The sequence below is a fragment of the Poecilia formosa genome, unplaced genomic scaffold (assembly GCF_000485575.1).
Source record: "Poecilia formosa unplaced genomic scaffold, Poecilia_formosa-5.1.2 Scaffold30, whole genome shotgun sequence".
Lineage (NCBI taxonomy): Eukaryota > Metazoa > Chordata > Actinopteri > Cyprinodontiformes > Poeciliidae > Poecilia > Poecilia formosa.
The window spans coordinates 588514-604526 of record NW_006799969.1 but is presented as its reverse complement, the minus strand read 5'-3'; the positions used below and the strand labels follow the sequence as shown (position 1 = coordinate 604526).

Below are 16013 nucleotides of genomic sequence, written 5' to 3'. Positions count from 1 at the left end.
ACACAAGATGGTTTGAGGCAGAAACAGAGATAAAGTAGGAAATGCAAGGGTAAGAGAGCACTAGCTGTTTGTGTTTACAACAAATGACTTCTTTGTGAATCTCCTGACTAGTGCTGTCACTTTTTCATCAGAGTTTTTATAGCAAAGGTCCATACCAAATGTATGCGTAGCCGGAGGAAGGTTCTATCCAATTTTTTTTCAATAAAATAGAAACTATTATCCCAAGCAACCAAGAGAGGCATGTTTAAGTCATTATATAACCATACCTCTATCAATGGGACACTTCCTGTCAGTGCCCTAAAGTTTAATGAAAAGCACAGCCCAGTGTGAAGCCTAAGTTCCCCAAACCTAAAGCAGATGTTTTAGTCTTTGCACTGCACCCTCTAACAACTGTATAAATTTATTGGAAAACACAGGCAGAACGCAAACAATAATCTCCTGTTAATGTTTTACTCGAATAATTGGAATCATTGCACATAATATCTCTTACGTGAACCCCAGAAAGACTAGCCATTGTCACGGCAATGGCTAGCGGAGATCATAACAAACAAATAAACAAGTTCAGGATCGGATCAAGCCAGATAGTGAATTCTAGCACCATGCAAAAGTTGGTAAAATTAGGAAAAGTTGTAGAGAAAGATCATGAAAATTCTCCAATAGAAGGTCCGATCTGATTTTCAAGAACCAGTCGAGTTAAACAGATCCAGTGTTAGCCCCGCCCCTTGACTGTTGTGGGCAACTTCGAAATTATTTCATGGGGATACTGCAAGAAATAAGAACTATAAAATAGTTAAAGATGCATTTAGTAAATTAGCTCAACCGGCTACTAAGTTTTATTTCATTGATTTAATTATATATTTAATGAATTAATTTTCTATTAAATAAATCATTTAAACATGTATTTAAGATTTGATTATTTCATGATACATTTAATTAATTATTTATTCATGCATCTATTTATTTAATTTTTGTCACCGTTGGCTCTCCATAATTTTCACTGAGTAGATCTGTTTTATTGATAAATGATTTTATTCTTCATTACATGTTCTCAATGATCCTTGTAATCTTTATCTGAACTGTTGATTAATTTTCACTCATTTCAAATATGTGCACAGCAATATGTACAAAGATCTCCTGATTCTTTTACAATATGCAATAGAGATTGTGCAACTGGAAAGAAAATAATTCATCCTTTAGGTACTGTTTTAGTATAGACTCATTAACAAAATACCATACATGTAATTTAACTCTGCATTTATGCATTAATTCATGAGGTTTGGTTGAACATAAACCACTAACAAAAGCCACAAACTACAACGGGCCACGACTATAGGAGGGAAAAACAGGGTAAAAGTGACATGCATGGAGCATGACCCACGCCAAGTGAACTGAGAGTCATAGAATGCATAATGCCATCCTTTCATTTATTCCTTGTTAGTTTTTCCTAAAAGGAAAGGCCATACACTCAACACATCCTTCCCCCATTCTTAGGTCATTCCATTATCCTGACCACTATTCTTTCTTCCAGCCTATAAATTATTATTATTACGGTAAAGACAGAGGAGACCCCTTTATAACACTGCCAGGCCAGAGGAATGCTTTCCTACGCAATCACCCCACAAAATGCTGACTCATTCCCAGCATAGCTTGGTGGTTTAACTGTGGGAGAAACTGGAAAATTTCTGCTCTTAGTCAAAGTTCTCACCAAGCAGAACCCTCTCATCTTTTTGCTATTCCATATGTTCTCCTTAACAAGTAATGTTAATTTTATGTGTCCTTAGAAAGTCATTAAGTTTGAATGGACTGGTTTTGGCTATCAAAGAAATCTTTGATAGCCATGAAAGTAGTTAAAGCTGGCAAACTCATTGAAGAATCTGGACATTTGCGATGTGCAGGCCAGAAATTGAGGCCAGTGAGTTCACTCTGGACATACATGAATGGATTTCTGAATCAGGAATACAATCCCACTGGCATTATGCAAGCATTTCCAAACACTGCATGCTGTTTTTAAAGGCGATTACCATTTCTGCTTTATACATCTGGACCAAATGAAATTTATACTCTCGCTTCATACTTACATGTTTTCCCGTTCTCAGACAAACGAAGTCCCTCTCCAGTAGCATAAACTGGAACCACAGATACAGTGTAAAGTGTATCAGAATCCAGATTCTTTAGAACCGTGTTGTAGGTGCTTCCTGGAACTTGGACCTACACAGAAACACAACACGCTAAGCTTTCAAAAGTGGTGAAAATGTTATAAGAACATGTGGTCATTTTTAATTCCTTCTTACCATTTCTTCATTTCCTCCAGCTGCAGGGACATAGTAGATCCTGTACTGACGCACACTTCCCTCAGCAGGCTCCCACAGGACGTTCAATGTGCTGGTAGTGGGGTCTGTTACTCTCAAGTTTCTAACACCACCCAGAGGCTCTTTCACACGATAAGCACCAAAATGTTTAGTATAGCAGGAGTACTTCCCTATGTTTTGGCTCATACAAGCTAAAAAATGATAAATTACTTACTGGTCTTTCCAATTCCATTAAGGTCCCTGCTGACTCCGGTGGCGTAAATTGCAGCAACGCTAATTGAGTACTCTGTGTCAGGGGTCAGCTTGGGAAGCAGGACATTGGTCTTTTTCCCGCCCACCTGGGTCTAGTTGGGAGAGCGTAGACAATAAGTAAGTCATGAGATATTAAAAGTCTGAGATGCTGTTTTATAACATAATCCTTTTGTCCTTCACAGTTATAGCCTTGAGCTGTCTGGTGTGTTTGTAATAGTTCACAATACTGCTTGATCACAAATTTTCTCTCACCAACCTCTCGCTCCTTTAAAAACAATTAAGTAGGTATTGTTGCTAATATTTCAACTCTGAACACGTCCTTAATGAAGCTGTCAGTGATTACATGAAGTTAGATCAGATTTATTAGCGAGGACGGTTAAAAGAAAAAATCTAATTTCACTTTCATTCTGGATATTTTACTTGCAGTAAAAATTATTGTGCAAAAACTGTCATTTATTTTTAAAGCAACTGCTGCTGTTTCTCTGTTTGAATAACTGTATTTGCAGCCTCATGTTTGCACCAATGTTGGCTCTCAGTAACATCGGCACAATATATCATCATTGCATTGTTAGACTGCATATTAATAATATGTCCAAGGACTATTTGGAATGCACTATGTGTGTCGTTATTGTCATAAATGCATACGATTCGTATTTTTCAGGAAGGGGGGGGGGCCAAACCTGACAGAAATAATAGCTTTGAAGTTGATAAAGTTTTTTTCTGAATGCAGGCAGCAATAACATTTAGCAAAGCTAGCATTGCTCTCTTCATAGAATAAAGTCAAATAATGAAGTTGTGCTTGAACAATTTAACCACTTGAAAATATTAGAAATATGTGAATAAGAATGCCCATATTTAAGAACAGCTGTAAATCTCTTTGTAGTTGTTCTGATATGACCAGTGATGTTTACATGCAGCTCTGATCATTTTGTTCCTCTCCAGAGTGATGAATTGCGCACTTAATTCAGCACCTGAATATACTATGTGTATTCATTCAGTTCCAGTCAACATGACTCCACCTGATATGTTTGATACGAAGGTATGTACCATTACACTCCAAATAGTTTATTGCCACTAACAGTTGCATATATCTATAAACTACTTAGTAAAACTTGAGATTGGAGTGCTTTTAAGATAGGGGACATTCACTTTGGTCTTGTCTCATTGCAAACAAATAAAGAATACTGCACTTCCAGCTTCCACAAAACAAAGTACTTGAAAATCTTCAAAAAATATATTCCATCTGATTTTGATATGACAAAAACTCCTCAATGGGTTCTTGATTTTAAATTTCTGATGTAAAAAATGTCACCTGAGAAGCTACAAGGCTATCTGCTTCTCTAAAGGGAATGTTTTCAGTGTTTTTAGATATGAATGGTACAAAGTGATCCTGCCAAAATAAATCTCTGCGCTGATGCTAGGAACAGATGTTCATCAAGACTAAAAGTATAGTTACTATGCTGCTTTTGTTTTACAATTATCGACAAAAAATCAGTTCTAAAGGCAAGTGAAAATATGGACATTAAACTGCTCACTTGTATACACCTAAATCCTGTCGGGATTTTTTGTCATCCGTGACATCAGAGGCAAAACATTCACAGCCTTTTTAAGTGAGTTGCTTAATACTTTATCAGCAACGACAAAAAACAGATGGTCACAAGTTTAATTAGTTTGGAACTGTCAGTTTTCACAAACACAAACTCATGATTTATTTCCTGAAAAACATCTTTGCAGCAGGTTAAAAGTCTCAAAACTCTTTGGGACTGCTTCAAATCTGAGAATCCAGACAGTGAATCAAGTGGATTATGCTGAGCCCAAAGTGAGAGCTTCCAAATGTTTATCTGCCTCTAAGTGTGATAAAATCTAGATGACCTGTTTAATTATAAGTTGTTTGGTACTAAAGCAAAACCATTTCCTCTGCCTGCTGTCATAAATGTAGTTAGTAAAAAGAAAACAAAAAAAAGCAAACCATTGGAAAGCCTTTGGAGAGCCATGTGTGTGTGCAGAACTTTTGATATGATTTGAAGTATGATAAACCCTAGGCAAATTACACCGGCATTACGATTGCACATGATGTAAATAATAATGCATTTAAATATAAACGTTTTGCATAGTAAAGCAAGGACTATAAAAAATATGATATTCTTGGATAGAAACCCTTTGCTGGTCTTGCTTTTTGGTCCTTAATAATAATAATAATAATAATAATAATAATAATAATAATAACAATAAATTTAATTTGTACCGTACTTTTCATTAACAACTAAAATCAAGGATAAAATCAGCATCATAAAAATCATGTGGTTGAACCTTATTGGTCAGCTTGTCAAATGACAAGAATTTACTAATGCCCGAGAGACATCAGTTCAGAGAGGTTTTTTTTATGATTAAATGGAACCACTAAAAAAAAGAAAATTCAGGGCTTAACGAGGAAAAGGTTTTCTCATTTTCATTATGTTGTTCATGTTGTTCATGTTGTTTAAACATTCAAGAATTTCACAGTTTTACTTGTTCAGAGTGGTTGCCAGAAAAAAAAACAACAAAAAAAAAAAACATAAAGTTTAAAACATTTGAAAAATAAAAATCTGTTAGCAAAACTGCATAAAACTGAGAGCAATGACTTTAAATAAATAAATAAATAAATAAATAAATAAATAACAGGACAGCATGGGCTTCGTTTACAAAAACAAGACTGACCCATATTTTAGTTATTTAATCAACATATACCTTTGTAGGAAGGTATATGTTAGCAGTTGAAAAGAAACTCAAGAAAACAGATTACTTTAAGCTATTGGTGCTCATTTTATGATAATATTGCACTATGTTTCAATTGTGCTAGAAAATGCAGTGTGACAAAAATAACACTTCAGCAAAGCCTTTGATAGTAGTATCCACATTTTGCTCACCAGCTAAAACAGATCACACATGACTGCCGAAAAAACTTCACATTAGTAGCATCCCAACTTTAAGACAGATAATTCCCACTGCAATCAACATAAATGCTACTTAGAAATTGTTTCACTGACCCAACAATAAAATTATTTAGTCTAATGAGAGGCCATGCAGATGCTCTGTCTGCCCTGATAAATATTCATCTGATCAGCAATGAAGCACAGCACATGGCGCCTGGAGGCGGGGCATCACCCTGCTACAGAGCTGAGCCGGGACGGTGGAAACGCGTTCATGGTCAGAGCGGCTGCAGCTGGAACACTTTAATCTACTTTGTGATTTGTGATCAAATGAACAAGCAGATCTTTTTTTTTTTTTTTTTTATCAACTTGGGCTCACTCATAGACTATGGTTATAATATACTGCTTTAATCTCTAGATTTAGTATGGAAAATAATAATAGAAGACATTGTAAAAGTTACATATCACTAAATTTCACAGTTATCCCAAAGCAAACACGAGGTAAAAGTGGGATGCTCATAAAATGTTGCCAAGCTTGGGTGCAAGACGAGAAATTTTGGCAGAAAGTTTAAGTTGTCATGAAGTCTACTAAATTTTGAGTGCAGCTTTCTTCTCGCAAAACTCGTACTGTGTAAATTGTAGGGACTGTATTTGCTTAACCTTAACAGATAATTTGAAAGCGTAACTGTATTATCCAAGTTTTCCATTCAACTGAGGTGAAGTGGTGGAGGAGAGACATTTTAATCAAAGTTGGATGGAATATTCGGCACTAGGCTTAGTTTGCTTCACATCTAATTCATTTTACTGTCAGTCTGTGAGTAGCGTGTGAGCATGCATGCAACCAAAGTTTATTTTTATTTTTTTTTGTTTCTGTTTTGAAGTCTTGCTTTTGAAAGTAGTGACAATTGTGACAGTAAATTGAAACCAAATCTGCATCTGCAATCCAAAAAGACTTTTGTACTTTTTGGAAAGTTGCCAATAATTGCATAATCAGAGAAAGACCTTCAATGGTGGGTAGTATGAGACAGAAAGTGATTTGAATCACAATGAACCAAATAATGAATACCATAAGCAGAGTTGTGGATTTACAGATTTTGCATTTTGTGCCAACACTTGTGAGACAGAAACAATTTTTACGGAATCTAAAAGGCATGAGAAAAGTCTGTTGGATGACTTATGAAAGCAAAACCAAGATCCAATAAGAAAAAGAAACACAGCTATGATAGATAAACCTACTACATTTAAAGTTTAAGATTAGCAATGATGATTAAAAAAATGACATATGGAGAGGAAAATCTACACAAAGTTTGCCTCAAAGTGAATAAATTATTGAGACCTCTATTGTGGTGTGTCACTCTCTATAATCTGCAGGTTTTTGAAGCAGCCCTTTAACTCTACTTTTTAAAAATACCTTGTACTGAATCAGCGATAGCGTGAGGACTTACAGTCTGACTCCTGCCTCCAGCCGTGGGGACGTAAGTGATCTTGTAGTTCTGGACACGGCCCGTAGGTGGAGTCCACCTGGCGTTCAGAGTGGTGGTGGTTTCATTGTACACAACTAAGTTGGTGGGAGGTGCTCTTGGCACTGAAAAGCATACAAGCACCCACATTTATCACTGTTACAGCCACATCAACATCTGTTATAAATACAAGTGTATCTCAGTAAATTACAATGTCATCAAAGAGTTAAGCAATAATAATAATAAAAAAATGACACTTGTATTGATTCATTATACACAAAGGGACGTGTTTCAAGAGTTTATTTCTGTGAATTTTGCTTGCAGCTAATAAAAAGACAAACGATTATTAAAAATGATGTAAGACTAATACAGAAAGAGGCTGTCAATACAGAAATGTTGGTTTTCTGAAAGTATGTTGCTGTTCTCTAAAGTAATTTAATTTAATACTTTGTCGGGTCTCTTGCTCTGCTGAGGTACTTGGGAAGCCCAAGGTGTTTTATTAGTGGAGTCTTGATTTACAAAGGAAACACAAAATTACTTTTACTTTTCTCCTTTGGCAAGATAAGAGGCTTCATTTATAGTCTCTGGTTCAGGAGTGGTTTAACACAAAGGATGCAACAATTGCAGCTCATGACTTAGATACATATATTTATGGCTATGGAAATACTGACTACAGTTAATTTCTCAATAAACTTGGGTTTTGCTTCACAATCCGCTGGAGATTATAGCCATTATTATTTCTTGTGAAACCTTTTTCAACCACACTTTGTCTTCCTACTTAACTTTCAATTTCGGACAGCTTCATTTTTGCCTTAACTTTCCGAAACAAATGTTTGCAAAATCTCCCTCTGTGTGCAATGAATCTATATAATGTGACATCCACTGGTCACACTTGAACTGGTTTATTAAAAACTGGTTTTCAACAAACCAGTTTTTTTGTTTTCGATGAAATTCTAATGTAATGAAATGCACCTCCAGTAAAAGCAGTAGCCATATGTTTAGTCTTATACATTTAAAGTCATAGTCCTTCATAGTGTTTCAAGGGCATGTTCAACATTTTCAGTTCTTTCTAGTTAATGAATCATTTGTCATTAAAATCTTTTATTTTAGTAAATCAATCCTGGGATATTACTAAGTAGCTGTTAACTAAGAAGGACTGCAACTTTAAAGAGGAAAAGACATTCCTCAGGGATTTGTCTTTTCTCAAGAAGGGATGGATCCTTTTCAGCGCCAATGGAATGATGATGATAATGATGAGGATGATGATGATGACAGATTAACTCATAATGCAATTAATAAATGGAGAGATGAATTGATGGATGAATAGATAGATGGATGAGAAGGGGATGAGTGATGAAATGGACATAAAAAACAAGGGTCAAAATCTCTACTATGCCAGACATGCATGGTGGAAATCCATCTTCAGCCACTGAACCCGACCAAGTCATGGAAGTGAAGCATGGTCGTTTGGTAAAACACAAAGACAGACAAAAACAGTAAGACCGCACTGACACAGCTGCAGCACGGTTGGAGCAGCGGATGGGTTATGGACTGGCCTTGATGATGAAATGAAAGTAGTCCAATGAAAAATGATTCTGATGACTGGATGAAGTAATAAAACATGCTTTTGGAACGGAGAAAAAGCATCCTTTTGTTTTACCGCAAACATACTTACATGGTCTAGTACCATCCTTGGGCACTACAGAGGCAGAAATAGAAAGGCATGATGTCTATTTTTATAGGCTTATTTCTTGATGGAAATACAAAAAACTTATGTTTTTTTCTAACCTTTGATCAAAGTCCAAGGAAGAAATTAGTTAGTCAAGTAAAAATGTAATAATTGTACGCAATTTAAGTATCTTACATGTCCTCTCAGTGCCGATCAGATCTTCGCTCTCTGACTCATCTGGGTAAATTGCAGTCACACGCACGTCATATGGTGTGTCTGGCTCCAAGTTCTCTATGACGTGGGTTGTCTCATCGTTGTTCAGAATGGCCTGATCAGAAAAATATTCAAAATCTGCATGAAGACAATCTCCGAGCCAGAGTCAAAGAACGAAAGCTTGGAAAATGAAATTCAGCTCAAGAATTTCTTACATCTAGGAATACGTTTTCTCCTTTCTTAGACCATGAAATACGGTACAGAGCAACATCAGGAGCCCCGTGCTCCCAGGTTGCTCTGAAGCTGGTCTGGGTAACTTCCGAGAACTCCAGGTTCTTTGGTGCTGGAACCACATCTTCAATGGAACAAAAAAATAATAATTTATACAGTTTTATTACATCTGGAATCTGTTCTACTAACACAATGTTCTCAATGACAGAATGGTTATCGTTCATACCTGTGATTGCAGATCCAGTCATCGGCTGCCCAGCTCCCTCGTCATAAATTGGCGTGACGGCTAAAGTGTACTCAGTCTGTGAGAGCAGGTTCTCCAGTTGTTTCTCTATCACTCTTCCTCCCACTTCAAGCTAAGAAAAACACACAGGATGGGTAAATACAAGTGCATCTCAATAAATTATAATAGTATCAAAAAGTTAAATTATTCAATATTACAAAGTAAAACACATATAAAATATGGACTCACTCCTCATAATGATAAATTTCAAGCATTTATTTCTGCTAATTATTCAATATTACAAAGTAAAACACATATAAAATATGGACTCATTCCTCATAATGATAAATTTCAAGCATTTATTTCTGCTAATTTGGAAGATCTCTTAAAGTAAATAAAAACCCATCATTTTGTTTCCCAGAAACAAAATTATGGGCTTCTGCGAAACTCATAATTTTCCCAGAAACCTGATATAACAACATTTTTGTTGTTATATCATGACAACAAAAATGTCATGATATAACCTACACCAGGGTTGTCAAGCTAGAGAACATGCACTGGTCTTTACTAGGCTAATAAAATAAATACTTCCAGGTTTCAAAGTAGCACTCAAAAAGACTTAACTTCCAATGTATCATCTTCAGTGTATATAACTAGCTATTCAGAAACTGATATCCATTAAAGCAGCTATATGTTTGCCTGAACTGGAACTAGGATTGTCTCTCAGGACCATAAAAAGAATGCTAAAGGCTTTATGAGGGGACAATTTGGCCTGCCGTTTGTTTTGTGAGTGGCACCCTGTCACTGGCTTCTATGACACACATCCTCAACCTTTGCAGCCACTTTCACATGTGCGCTTTTACCACTGGAGCTTCAAGGATCACCTCCATCTGATTTATGGCTGAGGATGAAGCAAAATGCAGACCAAAGGTTTTGCTGCTCTTGCCCAAGAACTCCCACAAGGAGATATGTAACCATAAACTATTTGTCTACGATAACCAAATGTTAATTCCTGCAAAATCGAATTCTGATATTTTCATAATCCTTTCGCTGGACCACAGAAAATTCCCCAAATGTCCGAACAACCATCTGCTGACTCCATTACAGTGGCTAAGCCAGAATAATAAAGTATCCGTACAAAACAATCTAAATAAATTCATCACCTTTGAGCCTAATAGCCCTAACAGATGACAAGCAATGCAACGAGAGTACGGTACTGGTAAAACATCTTGCTTAGGTTTTTATTGAGACAGAAATAAAGAAGGACAGGAACCACAAACACTGTTTTCTCTAAGGAGGCACTGATTGCTCAATAAGAGATTGAAATAAAACAATAAGTGATTTTATTTTGCCGTGGTCTACAGACACATGAAATCCCACAAAATCCCTCATATGCATTTGTAATATCAAGTGTTAAAAATAGTCAAAGAGAAGCATTAAAGGCATAAAATGCTACTTAAAGGTAAGTATCAAATAAGCTTTTGGTAAAGGTTTAAAAGTAGTTAAAGCAAACAACAAAGTTTTTTACATATTTTTTTAAAACTATCACCATGTGGTTACAGTATAATATGAAACAGATAATCTGTAAAAAGATCAAGGTTTTTATCAAGCTGTGCTGCTATTGCCATCTACAGAAATGAATCACTCCCGACCAAAAACAACCAATCAGAGCCAGGAGGAGCGTCTTAACGCTGTCAATCGTCCTCATGAATGGGCTGCTAAATGTGCTTATGGACACTGTTACAGGAAAAGCACTCACCAGTGGCCATGTTAACTAGTCTTAGCATTCACAACAACCTCTGCTAACAGGGAGAAGTTGTAGAAGTTGTTATTATTTACACAGGAAATTGAGGCAGGAACTGGTGATCCATAAACCATCTTCCTGGTGAAACTTGTACATGTAAAGCTTTTCTTCTCTGGGTAACTGAGTATGTGAAGTATTAATGAAAGCAAAAAAATATATTATAGCAACTTAAGTGAATGTTTGTCTAGGAGTTTCTAAAAGCTAATTTTAGAAATGAGATAACTCTGCAGTCATAAAGAAACACTCACTGGTTAAAAATCTAAATATGTACATGTATGCATATCCATCCAGGCTGTGGTAATCCTGCCTAGAGACTGTACACTAATTGACTGGATAATATATTTATATTGTACAGCCCTCCGACTGAAAGTCTCAGAACAGTTTTGTGTTGTGTTATATAGATACCAATATTTTCTCTTTTTTTCCTTGGGGAAATAACTGTAAAAAAGTAGATTTTGCTTCTGTTTTATTGCTTCTATTTAAAGTAAATCTGACAAAACTGGAAACAAACCCACTTCTTTAGCCTCTCCTTCTTCAGCCTGGTAGGTGATGATATATTTACGAACAGCTCCAGGAGCAGCATCCCAGTACAGCACCATGGTGCTGTGGGTCACATCACGAACTCTCAGTTCACCTGCAGGCGGCATGGGCACTGAACAAAAAAAAAACAAACCCCTGAGGTCAGTTTAACATCGCTAACAGTATCGCAACCTTAAATTTCTTCAAAATAATTCAATTATTCTGGTGCAAGAGTAACTACGTACGGGTGACACCCTGCTGGGTCAGTGGTTGACTGGCTGCTTCTCCGTAGAGGGCAAAGAGGGAGAGTGTGTAGGCTGTGTTGGGGAGTAACCTCACCAGCTGGACATCAGCTGTACCTGCTCCAACTCTCAGCTACAAGGCAACCAAACCAAACAAACAACGGAAAGGTCAGAGAGGAAGTGAATGACTCTAAAAGACGCAGATGTGCATGGGGCTAGTGAGAAAAGTCTTAAGCTTTTAAAGACATCTGTTGAATCTGGTTTTCACCCACTGGGTTTGACACTTCATGAACAAATCCTGATGCTCCCTTTGCAGGGTGAGCTCACAGTTAATCCTCCCCTTTGTGACGAACAATGTCCCTCTATGTTTTCTTGTCAGCTTAACAATGCGATGGAAAAAAAAAATAACACTGGCTTGCACAAAGTGATTACTCTCTCAGTTGAGTTTTATTTGTAATAAATGTGATTTGTTGTTGCCATTTAAATTGTCTTCACATTTTTTTTCAGTTTGGTAACACTTAAAATATGGCTGCTATTTTTTTTTTCTGGTGCCAACAGGATGCATTCTTAGTGTGGTGTCTGTGTTACCTCCTGCTCAACGCTGGGTTGAGTGGCATTGATGGCGCTGTAGAGCAGCATGTACCCAGTGGCACCCTGCACCTCTTCCCACCTGACTCGCATGGTGGTTGTCTGCTCATCGTAAATGTCCATCCTCCTCACAGCACTCAGAGGCACTGTAGAAGAAACAAAAAAGCGTAAAGAATGAAACCACTTTGTTTAATCATCCACGCAGACAATACTTGCATTTACGTACACTCTGCATTTGCAGATGGTTTAATCTATCTGTGATAAAAATCCACAATATGCTTTAATGTTTTTGTATGCCCCCTTCTATTTAAAAAAAACAACAACACATTTTTATGTGTAGCTTTAAATATATTCTTTAACACCTGTCATTCTAGAAAGCACCAATAAAACATCAAATAGAATCCTAAAACAAACAGGCACAAAAGCCCCAAATTTCTCTTGAAAACTAACATAATCCAGTAAATTCTTTTTAAACTTCCATCTAATTGAGATTTATTACTGTTTTCATCTCTTCATGGAGCAAGACATAAATGTCACCTTTGAACATTTCATTAATGGAGAATGCACTGGATTCACATTTCCCGAATGCATAAAATTGCTGTGAGTCTGACTCTGAGCCAAACTTGAGCAACGGTGTTGCACTTTTGAGTATTTTTTTCATTCCTAATTCTGATCCACTGAAAGATTTTAGATTTTTTTCTATAGAAATCTTCAGTTTTTTAACCATGTTTATATCATTTCATTTCACTGGAGCAATTAATGGGTGACTTTAAAAAAAGGAGACTTACATGTGGTCTCAACTCCCTTCAGTGGGTCGCTGCTGTCTTCTCCCACAACTGAGTAGACATTGACCAGGTACTGTGTCAGAGGTGTGAGGCCTTGGAGAACCACGGTGGTCTTACTGCCATCGACAAACACCTAATAAAAGTACACAGAGTTAGGTGGTCTGTAAGAGTTTACTTTTATTTCATTTGAAGAATTTAGTTTACCATTTGTGGACAGCTTCAGTTGAAACCAAATATGACACAAGAACCGTTTTGGTCTTGTGGGACATTAAATCAAGCAACAATTCTCTTGATTTAGGTTAGTAAGAATTACCAAAAAGAATCTGTAGTTACTAAATTACAGATTACTGAAGCAATGCTAGTTTATTCAAAGTCAGAATTTAACATTTATCTCAACAGTATAAATAATTCCACCATTTATTTTTTTTTAAATCAAATGTTTTTAATCAAAGCCAATGTTAGGAATCTTTTGACATATTGATATTGATGCAACAACTACAACTGGGCTAACATTAGAAACCCATGATTAGCTAAGTCTCGTTTGTGTGTATTTTCATAAGGGGCAAGTGTTGACTGTGTGGTATTAGTTCCACACTTACAGTGACGTGGTGCAGGATTGCGGGGTGTTTAACTGAAGCAAAGAAGCAATATAGGTGGTGTGGTCATTTTTTTCACTGTGTTGAAGGGGTATGAAAATATATATTATATATGTGATATCAGTAAATATTGGTTATCAAGCATAACAGCAATATCAGTGTGAGATATCAATATAGACCCAAATTTTTATATCGGTGCATCCATAATTACCCCTGACAGAAATGGTATAACTGAGTCAGATTTGTGAGCTTTCATGCTCACAAAAGCTCCTTGATGTAAGGGCTGCGTGATGGCCACTCCAAAGCACATTGTTCTTTTTAAGCCACTCTGTGCGTAATTTGACAGCGTGGTCAGGCTCATCGCTCATTTGAATAATTCATTTGTGCTCTTGCTTTAACTTGCTAAATAGCCTCTGAGCACATGTTGGTAAAAGACTTCACAAAACATCTCCACAATGGCTCTTAGGGTTAATAAAAACCATATGTACCAAAACACATTCGTCAACACAGAACCCATCTCTGTCCTAAACAATTTGTTTACTGGCCATTCCCATGCAGTTTATACTTGCATGAAACTGAACAGATGGATGTGCAAGCTAAAATATGCCACGTTGTGTTCAATAAATTTTGTGAAGTGTTGGAAGTTGTTTATCTACTTTAAATCGACACCAACATGAGACAAAAGTATCCAGAGTTGAAAGCAGAACATTGTTTTCAATATGAATCCAACCCAAACGTGGATGTCCCATTTCTCAGTCCGTAAACGACAATAAAAACTTATCACAAGATTCAGCATCAAACAAAGCACTGAGAACTGAAGAGAAGAAAACAGCTCAAGCATTGTGATTAGATTCAGAAACCAATGTCGCATCAGTTTCACAAACGGTGGTGGCAAGCCTCTGCTGGCCAGTGAAGCTGCTGCTCAGGGAGACATTTGCTTTCTAATCCTCTACACTGAGAGCTGTGTGTTTGTGTTCCCTTGCCTTCTAGCAGACTGTAATGTAATTAGATACTGACATAGAGGCCAACACAAACAGGAGGCTGCTTGAGTGAAGTTTCCCACTAGTATCAGAAGCTGTTTGTCAGAAGAGCTTTAAGCCAACATCCAATCAGCACCCAGCAGCTGACTGCAGTTTTAGCATGAACTCAATAATTGGCAGGTATGGCATTTTTGGAAGACAGCAGCATATTAAATATGGGCTACCTGTTGTGGGGATCCTGACTCAGTCATGTACTCCACTCGATATTTTTCCACTGGGCCGTCGGGGGCGGTCCAGGTGGCTCTGAAGGACTGGTGAGTCACCTCTGATGTCACGAGATCAGTGGGTGCATCTGGGGCTCCTCCTGTTTTGACATGGAAATTGTTGCACTAGTAACCACAGAGGACCATAATAAATATAATTCGAGAGCACTCTTTTACTTCTATCATTTAATCACAAGGAGTTAAAAAGGAAATAACTGATCTAAATTCTTTCTGAAACTTATATAGGAGGAAAAAAAACAAAAAAAAACAAATGCATAATTAAAACATACCATTCCTCTCTGGTTGCAAGTCCTAACACAATTTTACACACAACAGGGCACTTAGTAGCTAAGCTTTTCCCAAGCAGCTCTTTAATTTGATTCAGGAGTAGACAATTTCCTTTTCCAGACAGGGAGAAAGAGGAAATATTTGGGGACATAGAAAATAACATATCTGCAAACATTTTCAGGCACTTGGCTGGTTGCCTGCATCCGATTTTCCACAAAACAACCAGACATCCAACTGACTTTAGGTATATGAGTTAATACACCCCATTTATACAAATAATTGAGTGTTTGGACAGAAAGCAGATGTTGTCTCTGGTTGCTTATTTTGTTATTCAGAGATAAGTATACAGCAACTTTGGAAAGTATACCTTTTGAACTTTTGTTTTTTTTTTTTGTTTTTTTTCTAGCCACAACCTACACAAACTTTCATGGATTGTAGGTGTTAGATCAACAGAAAGAATTACCAACATTATTTTTATTGCTAAATGCCAGATAACGTAGCAAGAACGTTTTTATATATGTTTTGTAATTTTCTTTGAATGCAGAAAAGTTAGTCAGTAACAGGGATAACTGTCTTCTAAGTGTAAGAAAAAAATGTTTCACTAAGTTTTCTTTAGAAATAGAAATTATTTTGGTAATTCTAACTAATCTAAAACAAGCCAAGTTCGATCTGATTAAACTTC

General features: G+C 36.7%; 1 protein-coding gene across 1 annotated transcript in view; it reads right to left on the bottom strand.

Annotated features, from left to right (window-relative positions):
* Nucleotides 1-16013, bottom strand: part of col12a1a (collagen, type XII, alpha 1a) — a 63919-nt gene that overhangs the window by 23589 nt on the left and 24317 nt on the right. Inside the window, exons 18-30 of the mRNA XM_007549340.2 lie at nt 15005-15169; nt 13208-13337; nt 12420-12565; nt 11835-11964; nt 11586-11722; nt 9270-9399; nt 9028-9167; nt 8795-8927; nt 8606-8629; nt 6916-7055; nt 2524-2653; nt 2292-2431; nt 2079-2208 (exon numbers count right to left, since the gene is read on the bottom strand). Coding sequence (XP_007549402.1) covers nt 2079-2208; nt 2292-2431; nt 2524-2653; nt 6916-7055; nt 8606-8629; nt 8795-8927; nt 9028-9167; nt 9270-9399; nt 11586-11722; nt 11835-11964; nt 12420-12565; nt 13208-13337; nt 15005-15169 — 1675 coding nt within the window. The remainder of the gene's footprint in view (nt 1-2078; nt 2209-2291; nt 2432-2523; nt 2654-6915; nt 7056-8605; nt 8630-8794; nt 8928-9027; nt 9168-9269; nt 9400-11585; nt 11723-11834; nt 11965-12419; nt 12566-13207; nt 13338-15004; nt 15170-16013) is intronic.